The sequence below is a fragment of the Callospermophilus lateralis genome, chromosome 3, assembly GCF_048772815.1.
Source record: "Callospermophilus lateralis isolate mCalLat2 chromosome 3, mCalLat2.hap1, whole genome shotgun sequence".
Lineage (NCBI taxonomy): Eukaryota > Metazoa > Chordata > Mammalia > Rodentia > Sciuridae > Callospermophilus > Callospermophilus lateralis.
In genome coordinates, this window is record NC_135307.1 from 119,487,688 (window position 1) to 119,500,884 (window position 13,197).

The 13,197-nt window shown below is 54.8% G+C and overlaps 1 protein-coding gene across 13 annotated transcripts in view; it reads right to left on the minus strand.

The window, feature by feature from the left end:
• Positions 1–4,286: 4,286 nt before the first annotated feature.
• Tmem266 (transmembrane protein 266) overlaps positions 4,287–13,197 on the minus strand; it is a 110,719-nt gene continuing 101,808 nt past the window's right edge. For all 13 annotated transcript variants that reach the window (XM_076851173.2, XM_076851174.2, XM_076851169.2 and 10 more), the window contains 2 exons: positions 6,779–6,841; positions 4,287–5,449 (listed from right to left, as the gene is read on the minus strand). In XM_076851173.2, the coding sequence (XP_076707288.1) occupies positions 4,866–5,449; positions 6,779–6,841 (647 nt within the window). In that variant the 3' untranslated portion in view covers positions 4,287–4,865. The remainder of the gene's footprint in view (positions 5,450–6,778; positions 6,842–13,197) is intronic.

Consider the following 13,197-nt stretch of genomic DNA (forward strand, 5'->3'; position numbering starts at 1 on the left):
AGGTTTGATTGACCACATCCAGCATGGCCCCTCACCCAGAGAGACCTGGGTTTAATTCCTACAATGACTAGTTAGCTATGTGTACATGGGCAAATTGCTTAATCATTCGGTGGTGCCTCAGTTTACTTCCTTGCAAAGCAGGGAAAATATCACCCTCTGTGATGAGGAGGGGAGACCATGAAGAGCACGTGTCATCATGGGAATGAGTTAATGGGAGCCATTATTGTTACCAGCCTTCTGTTCCCTGCAGGAGACAGCAATTGGTACCCAGGCCCTCTTCCCTTCTGGGAGAGCCCCAGACAGCTCCCCGGGGTCCCCAGGCTGGGCTCTCTGAAAGGGTGGATGAGCAGAGAAGCCATTTCCAGGGCAGCAAGCCTCCCAGGGAGTGCTCGGCCCCATCTCCTCCAGCCCCCAGCTGCCACCGGCAGTAACTCTGGGCTACAGCCCTCAGGGGAGCTGTGAAAGCCTCAGCTTTTACCTCCATCTCGTGTACTCCAGGCCCTCAGGACCCACCCCAGGACCTGCAGAGGGACGGGATAAGACAGGCCTAGCCCCCACCCTCTGCCAGGAAGGAGGGTAGGCAAGTTTGCAGAAAGAACTGCCCTGGAGGCTGGGGCTGGAGCTGCAGCTCAGCATTAGAGCATTGCCTAGCAAGAACGAGACTCTGGGTCGATTCCCAGTGCCACCGAAAACAAAAACAAGAAACCAACACAGCAGAGGAAAGAGTGGCATGCTTTCCGTCTGAGGCATCCTCCGCTGAACCCTCAGGGTAATCCCAACAGCCCAGTCTGAGACACTGCAGACTGGCCTTGGTGGCTTCTCCTCCCTCTGCCGCTTCCCTTCCCCTCACTCCACATCCAGAGGGTGCCATGACCAGTCCCATCTCTCTGATGTCCCAGCTGCCCATGGCCTTCATCCTCCTGCCCCTGTGAAGCTCCTGTGAACCCTGTGATCCCTCTAGACTCTGCCCCTGCTCTGGCCCCTCCCTGGTCACCCTGGTCACTCCTCTGCTGGCAGTCCTTTCTCTAAGGATGAAGGTCAACCTAGCCTGACCTTGAGGCCTTCCTCACTGTCCCATGGGTCTCCCCAGGGTGTCCCTCACAGGGCTCCTTCCCTCCCTGCTCACATCATCCTCTTCCTGCACAGACTTCTCTGTTGCCCAAGCAGCCCTCCCGACACCCCGCTGCTCCCCTGCCCGCAGTGCTGTCCTGCCCTGTCCCCCTGCCATTCCCATTTGTTTTCAATGGTTTGACGCCTGACTCTAAGTCAGGGAGGCAATTCAAAATTCCCTGTTCACATTTTCTGGAAGTGGTCAATTTTACATCTCAGTGTTTAAACTACTGCATAAAAATCACTTTCATAAATCACAAAAATAAAAAAGCTAATTCTGGTATTCTTATTCTTTTAAAATCCCCCTTTAAAAGTTTCCTTCACTATGAGGTTTTCAGACATCCACAGGAAGATGAGCAGCTTCTTCTGTCTGCACCTCTTACGCTGTGACTTGTAGATGATGGGGAGGCAGGGGCCACCTGTCCCTGGTCTGTATATTCCTGTGGCAGCTCTAACACCACGTGAAGGCCACAGCTGATTTCTTTCCAGGCACAGTGGCACACTCCTGTAATCCCAGTGACTTGGGATGACAAAACAGGAGGGTCTCAATTTTGAGGCCACCCTCAGCAACTTAGTGAAGCTGTAAACAACGTAGTGAGACACTGTCTCAGAATAAAAAATAAAAAGGGCTGAGGGTGTAACTCAGTAGTTAAAGCATCCCTGGGTTCAATCCCCAGAGCACAAGTGCGTGCATACACCACACACACACACACACACACACACACACACACACACGCTGATTTCTTGGGGCGTTCACAAGTTGCTGTGAGGCAAAACCCTTCCAGAGCATTCACTGTTGACTTTACGTGGCCCTAGAGCTGCCATGGGAGTAGATGAAGACCAGGGACAGAGATGACACTGCTTTCTGCCTTTCCTGTGGTTCTTCCCTGGAATAGAAGTCCACAGCAGAGGTGAGTCCTGGCCAGTGGCTGGGGCTTGCCATGGCCCTCTGGCCTGGACTCGGCTTACTGTGACATGTTGGAGTAGCTCTGGCTCAAGAGCTGAAGCAAAGGGAATTTGGCAAAGAAGGTGTCACAGCTCAGCAGGCTGGGCCTGGCTAGGAGGGTGGCTGCTCCTGTCCTTCAGATTACAAATTATGTGATGCCCTCTGGTTCATCACGTGGCAAAAGACAAGAATGACCTCTTAGCTTCTAAAAGCTCTAAACTCTGGGAGCCCCAGTGTCTTGCACAGTGCCAGGCAGATTTGGGCTCCCATTTCAGTGCATCTTGACTACTGCTTGACCCTCAAGAAGTTTCTTCAACCTCCCTGAGCCTCAGGTTCTTCATCTGTAAAATGGGGCTGTAATACCTGCCTCACAGGGTTGTAGACACGGGCACGGGCCTGAAGTTCCTTCCACTTTGTAACTAGGTGCTGGTGACCCAAGCTGCTCACGACAGCTGCTCTTGTCCTTTGCTTTGAAAGCCTCCCCGTGGCAGGTCTTCTGGTGACATCCTGAGAGTGGATTGGTTGGATGCTGCCACATTAATACCTTTTTTAGTTTGCATTTGCTGGAGATAGGGCCCACAGCCTCACACAGGCTAAGCAAGCACTGTAACACTGAGCTGCAAGGCCAGCCCTTTTGAACCAGGCGCTGTGGCGCATGCCTATAATCCCAGTGACTCAGGAGGCTGAGGCAGGAGGATCACAAGTTCAAAGTCAGCCTCAGCAACTTATTGAGGCTCTAAGCAACTCAGCAATATCCTGTCTCTAAATAAAATATAAAAAAGAAAGGGCTGGGGATATGGATCAGTGGTTTAGCATCCCTGGGTTTAATCCCTGGTACCAAATAAATAAATAGATTTATTTTGAGACAAGATCTCACTAAGTTGCCCAGACTGGCCTCAAACTTGTTCTCCTTCAGCCTTAGCCTCCCAAGTACAGAATTACTGTGCCACCACCCTACTTTAACACTTTTTTTTGACAACTGCTGATCTCCCCAAGAATCAGGAGAATGCTCTTTTCCAGCACATGGTAATTTCCCTTGATTTTAATTCTGCCATCTTTCTTTTTTTTTTTTTTTTTGGTGGGGGGGGTGGTACTGGTGATTGAACTCAGGGGAACTTGACCACTGAGCCACTTCCCCAGACTTATTTTGTATTTTATTAGAGACAGGATCCCACTGAGTTGCTTAGTACCTCACTTTTGCTGAGGCTGGCTTTGAACTTGCAATCCTCCTGCCTCAGCCTCCTGAGCTACTGGGATTACAGGCCTGCAGCACCATGCCCGGCAATTCTGCCATCTTCCTGAAAGACTCTATGTCCTTTTTCAGGGTCCTGGACTGCCAACAGGACTCAGGCCTGAGCCAGGCTCTTGAGGAACAGCATAGGAGGGAGGCAGGGCAGACGCTGACCATGCCATGGGATTACTGTAGTGTCAGGGTGAGTCCCAGGGGCCGCCGAATCCAGGAGGACACCTGACCCCCAAAGTGCAGGGGAGAAGAAATGGATTGGAGAGGAGGTCTGGACCAGCTCACAAACAGCTGGGAGCCACACTCGAGCTCTCTGGCCGAAATAGGAGTCCTTAAAAAATAAGTTCCCACCCGCTGCACATAAAGAAAACATGATGATCATAAACACAAAACCAATGTGGGCCTTTACGCAGGGAAGATGAGGCTGAGCCTCCTGGAGGATGATATGGGGGAGGGTCAATGGGAAGCCTACACCACCCAGCCCCGTGCGGATCTGAGCCGTAGTGAGGCTGTGATGGGGCCGAGGACAGATAATTTGGAAAGTAGAATGGCCAGGATTCAAGACTGCTCGTAGGGGATGAGGAGGGAGCCAATGGATGCCATGTACATTTGTGACCAGCCAGATGAGCGTACCTGGCTGGGTACCCTGTGGGTAAGTTTGGACCCGCTGAGTTTGAGGTCTCTATAGGGTCCCTGAGTCATGGACTTGGTATGGGAGTCACCAGTGAGGAAGGCAGAATGTTGAGGTCCATTGTGGCAGGTGGAGGGGAGAGGACTAGCCTGAGGTCACATAACCAGTAGGGGCTGCCAGAGAGGAGCTGGCACTACCAGGTGGGCTTGCACCAGACCAGCCTGGCCCCGGGGCCTCTCCATGTGCTCCACCTGGGCTAACAGCCGAAGGAAAACCTCGCCAACTGGGAGTCTCAGTGCAGCTGATTTTTATTATTAAAGCCAAGGTCGGAAAATGGCTGTGCCCCCTCCCCAGCCCCCCACCCTCCAGATCTGTCCGTCACATTGTGTGAAGGTGAAAACTAGATTTGTCTTGAAGAACTCAGAAATGCTCATGCCGGAATGAGAAACGAGGACAGATGAAATAGGCTCAGATGGTGGTCTGTGTCGGCTCCACCCAGGATTCCTGGAAAAGACGGCTTGGGGTGGGGCTGCAGCCCCTGCTCACAGTGCTGTTCCCGAGGGTCCAGGGTGGGCATCAGGAACGAAGGCAACGGAAGAGGCTGAGCTGGCCCCCGTACTCTACCCTGCTGAAACTGGGCCACAGGCTGGTTTTTGTAAAAATGGTTTAAAAAAAAAAAAAACCCAAAACAAAACCAAAACCCCAGCCATGAGCACCACCCTCCCCTGAGCAGGGCAAGAGGAGGCGCCAGCTCTGGGCTTTGAGGTCTGAGGCACGTGGCCTCCTGGTCTGGCGTCACCTCCCTGGAGGCAGGCAGCACCCTGAGGGAGGCCAGGCAGGATCCTGGACCCCTGTGTGGCCTTCGGTGGCCTCCGGGATCCCGAGAGAGCTTCAAGATGGCTGTCTCCCCTCCTCCCCCAGTGAACTTGCAGGCCCTAGGCCTCAGGGACCCTGTGCAACTTTTGCTCTTTGGATTCCAAAGATCTGAACTTGTCCTCCAGCACGGCGGCGGGCTGGAAGTGGATGACAGGCTCGATCTGAAAGACAGTGAAGCCCTCCTGGTTCTTCTGGTTGAACAGACTTACCCTGTGCTCCAGCTCAGGGCTGGCGTGGGCCGAGCCAGCTGGGCTGGGCCGCGCCAGGGGGGCTGGGTCCAAGGCCCTCTGGGACGGGCAGGGGTCCTCTGACAGGGAGGACAGCAGGTCCCGCACCGTGGCCTCTGCCATCTGCGGCTGGGGTGGGGGCGGCAGTGGCAGGGAAGAGGGGCCGGGCTCCGAGGATGGCTCTTCTCGGGCGGTGCTGCAGTCTGTGGAGGAGCCCAGGGTCTGGCTGCTGTCGCTCTGGGCCCAGGTGACTGAGCTGTGGGTGGCACCCTCCGAGGTGGCACTGGCGCAGGTGCCGTTGCCACCGAGCTTCAGGGGCACATCAACTGAGAAGAGGTCTGAGGAGATGTTGGGCTGGTGGATGTCGATGGCCGCCGTGGTGACCACACACACAGCTGGTTCTGGGACCCCGCTGTCTGCAAGGAAGGAGGCAATGTCGGTCACACCTCGCCTTTGGCCATGCCTCGCCCAGTCCTGGTGTGAGCGGGGCTAGCAGTGGGGTTGGTGGGGTGGGCAGTGAGTGTGGGCCGCCTATGGGAGGCGGCCTGCAAGGAGGGAGGCCTCAGGGGAGCCCCCGTTCCTGGTCATTCTTCACTGCCACTCATCTTGTTGAATTCAGGTGCAGATATGTGACATATTTTGATGTCATCTATGAGAGTAACTTGTGGCACTTCTGAGTGAAAGTTTTATGAGCCAGTATCCTAGAGTCAATGGTGGCTGCTCTGTCTGTTGGGTACTGGGCAAAATGACCTGGGAGCAGAGCCCAAGGCTACTTGCCTTAGGCCATTGGTGCTTTATTTAAGCCACCCAGGGGCAGGGGCATTTGTTACACTAACCTAACCCAGTCCGTCTCAACTCAGAGGGCACCATGTGCCCAGACAAGGGGCATGGATTTCTCAGTCTGCGGAGTCACTGGATGTTTTTGAGACCAGCGTGGGGAGTGGGGAGTGGCCGGATCACCACTGGCCTGCAGAAGATTGGTTGGCCTGTCAGGAAGCATGGCAGGGGCAGGGGACACTCCTCAGCTATGCTCTGGGTGACACAAATCAGGGGCTGAACTGCGTGGGGGTAGGGAGGGAAGATGGGGAGAGGGGTCTGGACTAGAGACTGATGGTTTTTGAAACCAGCAGTTTGGATGAGGCTTGGAGAAGAGGAAAGAGGTCTTCAGGAGCCGAATGATAGAAAAGAAAAAATTCAAATACATCATACATTGTGCAACTTAATATTCTATCTCTACAATGGGCATGCAAGGATTTAGGGGCTGTGAATTCCAAACTTGGGGTTTAAGGTGTTGGCAAAAAGGAAACAAGATGCCAAAGAACAAGGTATTGTTTTAATACCTTGTCCAATCTTTCCCATAAGTAAAACCCACTAGGCTTCCCTGAGACTTCACGGTAAGAAGGAAACAATCCGAGGCCTGTTGCCCCTCGGCCCAGGCACGTGGCCTGAGCTCCCCTCCACCTGGCTCAACTGAGGGGGTTTCAGGATGGGGGGAACCCATCTGGATCTCATCCCCCTTACATTGCAAGGCTCCACCGCAGCTTTCTTGGGTCAGTGATCACAAAACACCCCACTCTAGCACCCGCAGGCTCAGCCCGTGGCCACCCCCAGCTCTGGCCCTAGAGTCTGCTGCCATCTCTGAAGCAGGACTGAGTTGTGCCTGCCCTCAGGTGTGGGGGTGAGGGGGTCGCAGGGACCTAGGGCTGCACAGCGGTTCATGCAGAGCAGCTCCGTTCCAGACTCACCGCTGCTGGGCCCATTGTAGTACTGACTGATGTAGCTGTTCATATCGTCCTTCACAGCGGCTTCTGTGGAGTGGGAACAGAGAAGAGTGCATGGGGTGACAAGGACTGTGGCAAGTTCATGCTTCACCCCGACCTCCTGTCTGTACACCTATGGCCACGAGAAGAGGCACCTATCTCTCAGAAGCCCTGCCTATGTGGGATGGGAGCCTCCTTGTTCTGCACAGAGCAATGTCTCAGAGTCCCAGGGCTGGGCTGTACCAGGAACCAGGGGACCCAGGTTCTGATGCATTATGTACCTTGACACCTGACCTGGACAGACCTTTTCCCTCCCTGTCCCCCAACTCTGAGGTGAGTGGTGTGGAAATAATTCCTCAGGACTTTTCCTGTCTAGATGTCCTCAGTGTCTAAATCCACCTGAAGTTCTCAGGTTCACCAGAACTGCTGGCCTCAATGCAGGAGACCCAAGATGCTGTTGGCAGGAACATACAGCCAGCCACAGGACTGAGTATCCCTGACAACAGTCCCCCTGGGCTCAGTCCATCTGAGGCCTCTAGTCTTCCATGCCATTGACCCTGGGGACAGTGCTGGGGATCCCTACTCAGTTCCTACTCTGTGTAATGTTGAGAAGGCTATTTAGTGGTTGAAGGCTGACTGGGTCAAGGCAGATGACATGAAACAGGGTCTTAAAAAAACATCAGTTCATTGTCCTGAGAGGAGTGAGGAGAGAAGGTAGGTGATTCCCAGAGTGGCCTGAGAGCAGGAGGAAACAATGGGTCATGGGAGACCTCCAAGGCCATCCTGGGCAGCTTGGTCTGACCCAGTGAGGAGCCCCAGGAAAGTCTGAACATGGCCAGGTGGGATTTGGAGGGGTCACTCCTAAGATTGTAGGGACAGTGTCTGGAAGGGGACAGCCTTCAGGCAGGGAACAAGAGGTACAACGCCCCAGGGGGGTGACAGGCCCTGAGGGTGGGCAGTGTCTCATGGGACAGGCAGGAACAGAAAAAGTGATAACAAGAGAATCCTGGCAGGGGTTAGAGAGTGATAGGATAGGACCTCAGCTCAGACGGGCAACCTGTCAGGCTGGGATTGTCCATTCCACACCCCAGCTCCACCGTGAGTCTCTGAGCCTCGGTCTCTTGCCTATAAAATGGGGATAGCGACACCCAGTTTCCTGAGTTGTTATGGAGATGAAAAGAGCTAACCCTGAGTCAGATTTCTAGAGTGGGGCCAAGCCTTGCTCCTCCAGGCAGCCCAGAGCCCGAGACCACACCCGAAGGGCTTCTCAGAGGAAAGGAGCTCTGCAGACGTGATGCTCGTGAGGCCGTCCTCCTGGCCACACCTGAGTTAGCTGCAGAAGCCCATCTGCCCTCACACAAGGAGGCCGAGTGACAGCACAAGCAGAGGCCTGGCTCTTAAAAGCTTTTTTGGCCTCTTTTTATCTTTCAATGCCTGCGGTCAGAGGTGTGTCTACAGTAATGCAGGAGCTGAGGGTGTGGCCGGGGCTGGCTCCAGGCCCCCTCCAGCATTAGCCGGCTGTAAATGCTGTCTGGTCCTGCTGGCCACCCTGGGAAGCTGGAGGTGGCTGGCACAGCTGCTGTCATTCAAGCAGTAGAGGTAAAGGACCACCAGGCCCACGGGCCAGGCAGGAGGACCTCACTCTAGCTGTGTCCTGGTGCTGCCAGGTCACATTCCCTCTCCAGGCCTTAGTTTCTTCATCTGCACCTCCAAGGTGCTGGGGAGGCTCCTACAGATTATGATGTGGCCATGTTGGATGGCTCTGAAGCTCTAACAGGTGACACAGCAGAGGGGGAAGGGGCCGGAGGCATCTGGGCCATCCCCTTGACCCCCAGTGCAGGATCACCTCAGAGCCCTCTGCCAGGTGTTACTGAGACCAGGAGTCCTGCCTCCAGGGAACATAGTTGGAGCCCCCTGGGTGTCCACTCCTTGGTGGAACAGCCAATCTCCATTTCATCAGGAAGTGCCTACTATGTGCAAAGCTTGAAGAGCCTGCTTCTGCCTTCCCCACTGGTACCAAGGAGAAGCCTGGGGCTACTCACAGTTTAGACAACAGACCTTCCAGCTCTTACAGGGCCCTCAGGCCCATCCTGAGCAGTATCCTCTGCGGGTAGCCCCTGCCCAGCTCTGGCCCTCCCTACTTTCCAGCCTTTCCACGCTGACTGCTTCACTGTGGGTTCCAGATGGGTACCGAGGCAGGGAGGAGGCAAGAAGGGAGCCCCAGTCCTGATCAGTGCCGCACACGCTCATTTTGACCCTTAGCAGAGCCCTGCCTGATGGGGACTATTGAACAGACTGGTCTGGCCCATCATCCCCCGCAACATCCTCTGTGTGTTGAGCAACCACCCTTTCTACTGACTCACACGGAGCTTGGCATGGACGCCCAGGTCTCCTCTGAGAAGCGGGAGCCAGACCAGGCCTCACCGCCCCACCAGGGCTTTGCATCCACCATCCCAGGTAAAGGTGGGCAAAGGTGGGCGTGTCCATCTCAGCCCTGAGGTGCAGCTTGCTGGAAGCATTCTGAGTGTGGGTTCAGCCTGCTGAGGTCTCTGACCCCTCTCCCATACATATTTGAGGATGCTCACATCTTAATCCAAGTAAAGATAACCTGAGCCTGGTGACCTCCAGACCAGACCTTTTTTTTTAATTTTTAAAAAATTGTAGATGGGCACAATACCTTTATTTATTTATTTGGTGCTAAGGATCAAACCCAGTGCCTCACATGAGCTAGGCAAGCGCTCAACCACTGAGTCCCAGCCCCAGCCCCCAGACCTCTCTTTTGAGCTTAGACTGGTCTTCCTGGTCCCCAGGCAACTTCTCCTGAATGGCCTCCAGGTGCCTCTAACTCAACAAGTCCAAAATTGAACACAGCTTCTCCCTCCCCTCCAGCATCCTTCGCCTTGGTGACTTAGTTCCTCTGCCCACCTGCGGTGGGACCCTGGTCACTTCTCTGTGCCTCCTTTCTTTCTTTACCAACACCCTGACTCCCACTAAGTCGTGGCCAGTCAAGGGACCCCTGAACCCTCTGCTGCAGCCCTGTGTCCAGCCTTAAGTGAGACCTCACATTTTCCCCTTTGGGCTCTTGCCCTACGTGGGTTTGATGAATGGGATCACTCACTCATTACAGGTGTCTGACAAAGAGCCTGGGCCCCAGGTGGCCACAGAAACTCTGACCAGTATGCACTTTCTCCCCCTGCCCTCACTCCGTCTGATCCAGACCTGTGTCACAGTCTGGGAGGGGGCCTGTCCAGACATCCCTGGGAGTGCTGACACGGGCCTCATCTGCCCTCTGCTTCACACTGGCCCCCAGATTCTCACCTCCCAGAACTGACTCCTTGGGCTGGGGTTCTGTCTGCGCCCCCACAGGGGTCTCAGGAGTCACACTTTACTCAGATTCCCTGTCACTCAGTCTGGAGTTTGGCATATGACAGGTGCTGATGGCGGCCTAGACAGAAGGCTGTGGCTGAGTCAGAGGCCTGTAAGACTCCCTAGCCTCCCTGGCCCCACTCCAAGATGCCACAGGGCCACTGGGGGATGCTGTCTGCACTGGTCAGCCTGCAGCCTCACCCCTCCCCACACTTTCTACTGAGAGACCCACAAGTGCCAGGTGTCTGGCAGCCTGGGAGACAGGACGGGCGGGGAGGCAGGTGCAGCCAGCCTCCAGAGCTGCCCTCTTCCACCTAAGCTCCTGCTGCAGGGTTTGTTTGGATTCAACGAAACTGCCCAGGCACCAGCTCCAGCTCTGCAGGCACTTGCTCTGTGGCCTTAGGCAAATCCCTAGGACCAGCTTCCTCACTCATAAAATGGGAATAGCAAGTACTTAGCTGCGGGTGCCCTGTAAAGATCCCAAGATGATAGTGGATCCAGAAGTTGAGGCAGGAGGATCACCAGTTCAAAGCCAGCCTCAGCAACTTATTGAGACCCTAAGCAACTTAGCGAGAACCTGTCTCAAAATAAAATACTGAAAAAGGGGCTGGGGATATGGCTCAGTGGTTAAGCGCCCTGAGTTCAAAAAACCAAAAACAAAAACCCGAGATGATGCGTGTCTAGTGGCCACAGTGCTTACCCCTGGCCCAAAGTCTCTGGTGGCTTCTGTGGCTGCTGCTCTCTGCCGCCTGGCGCCTTTCTTCTGGGGTGTGAGCACTTTCAAACCCACCTGACTAATCCTCTGAAAGCCCTTGGAGTGTGAGGTGCCAACACTCATTACGTGGGTTTTACTCCTTCAGCAGCCCCAACCTACTATTGAGACAGAGAGGGCTGGTGAGTCAGCTGGGCCAGGTTTCTGGAGGCGACAGAACCAGCTGTGCCTCACGTGCTCTGTGTGACAGAGTGGCAGAAGGTACCTGAGCTCACATCCTCTGAAGACCCAAGCCCCCAAGACCCGGGGGAAGCCCTGATTCCTGGTTTGGGGTTCTGAGTTTGCTGGCTTGACAGCCCTCACTGAAGGGGACAGCACACACTGAACACCTACTGTATACCAAGCATGAAAGCTGAGCACAGGATGGAATGCCCAACCCTCCTCAGCAAAAAGACGCTGCTGCTGTCCTCATTCTGGGAAGGTTGGGGCTCAGAGGCAGGACCGGCCACATAATTTACAGGCCTCTCATTCAAAAAGTATTAAGAATTTCAAGAGGGCAATAGTAGAGCATCAAACCAAGCTCAGGTCCCTGTGTGATCACGCAGATCACGTCCATGAAGCCGACCCAGCTCAGAGGTCAGAGAACTTGTTCAAGGCCAAGTTGAGACTCAGCCTGGACCTGAGTCCTGAACCATGTCCATAATTGCTTCAAATGCAACTCTGTGAGGCTCTCTCAGCTCTAGTGCTACAGATCTGGGGCTCCCTGGGATCCCAGCGCCCCCATCAGGCACACATACACTTGGGGGCCAGCAGAGGCACCCAGGAATACACAGGTCCTGTCCTCTCCACAGGTAAACCCTGGAGCCAGCTCAGCTCCCTGCCCACTGCTCTCGTGGGGGGAAGGTTCAGCCAGGGCTGGCCGGAGGCAACTCTGACAGTTTCCCTGGACGCTGGTGCAGTGTGGGGGGAGACGCCAAGGTCCGCTCGCTGTGATATACAGTGAAATCTGTGGCACTCCTACCGGGGCTGTAATTCATAAGTTATGGGCGAGCTTCAAGACTAATAAATTTGGGAGAGAAGTATTAATGACTACACAGGGGCACTGTGAACTTGGCAGGCCCCAAAGCCTGGAACTTTGCAGCCCAGGTTTTAAAAATGATTTGTGCTACAGCAAGTCTAAACAGAAGCCCGTCCGCGTTGTCTGACTGTGACCTGCTGGCAATTGTTGAGACTGCAGAAGCCACTTCCTCCTCTCCAGGCTGAAGCTGCTGCTGGGGCCAGCACCCCCACCCTCCTGGGGAGCAACAGCCTCACAGGGGAGATGCTGGCCCCCTCCCAAGGTTCCTGTGACTCATCGCTCATGTCTGCAGGTTTATGTCCAGATCCTGTGTCCTATTGTGAATACAGCAGGTCTCAGAGCCCTACTGGCCTGAAGGTCATGGAAGGCAACAAACGCTGCCCTTTCTTAATCTCCAGAGTGGCCCAGAATGCCCCCAGTTTGTCCAACCATAATTTCTAATGACCTGAAAATCCCTCCCTGTACACAGCTCCTGGTCAGAGAGAGCTCAGCTAGGGGATGCCCTGGGCCACTCAAGGCTGTGAATCCTTCATGCCTCCCATCCACCCCCACGCTCTGTCCTCAGCCTTAGAGGCACGGGCTGTGCTATTGAGGGCTCTGGGAATTGGCTGTGAAGTGGTAGATGGGGAATGCATTACGTGGCTGCATAGACGGGCACGGGCAGGGCAGGTGAGCACCTGTGGAGCAGGAGGTGCCCAGGTGATGTTGCACAGGAGGTACCAGGCAGCCGAGGTGGGGTTCCAGGGCTGGGCAGGAGGGACATTTGCAATTGCTCCCAGGGATGCATGTTGGATCCCCCTACAGGGAACCTGAGCCTGCTTATTTGGAATTCTTCCCCAGTGCTTAGGAGGGTGAGAGGTGAGCACAGACCCCCATGACACCTGGCTAATGACATGCACCCAAAAAAAGTTGACCCTTGGGCTTGCCCCTGCCTCCCTCTTCCTCCTGGAAGTTGCCACTATGTGGGCTGCTGATAGGAGGAGCAGGATGGACAGCGACTCAGAGCTTTGTTGCACTGCTAGAATGTGTAGTGGGATTTGAAAGACTTCGTGTGTTTGGACCCAACTGTGGTCTCCAGAGTCCAGCATCTGCAGGCCACTGGCTAAGGGACAACAATCCCACTCTCATCTTCAGAGCCAAGAGCTCTGATGAGAGAGATCAGAGGCACTGGGGAGGGCAGAAGTGTTCAGACCTGCCTCAGGGAACTGGGCAGGCCCAAGCCCCGTGAGCCTCAGCAGTGAGGCTTCA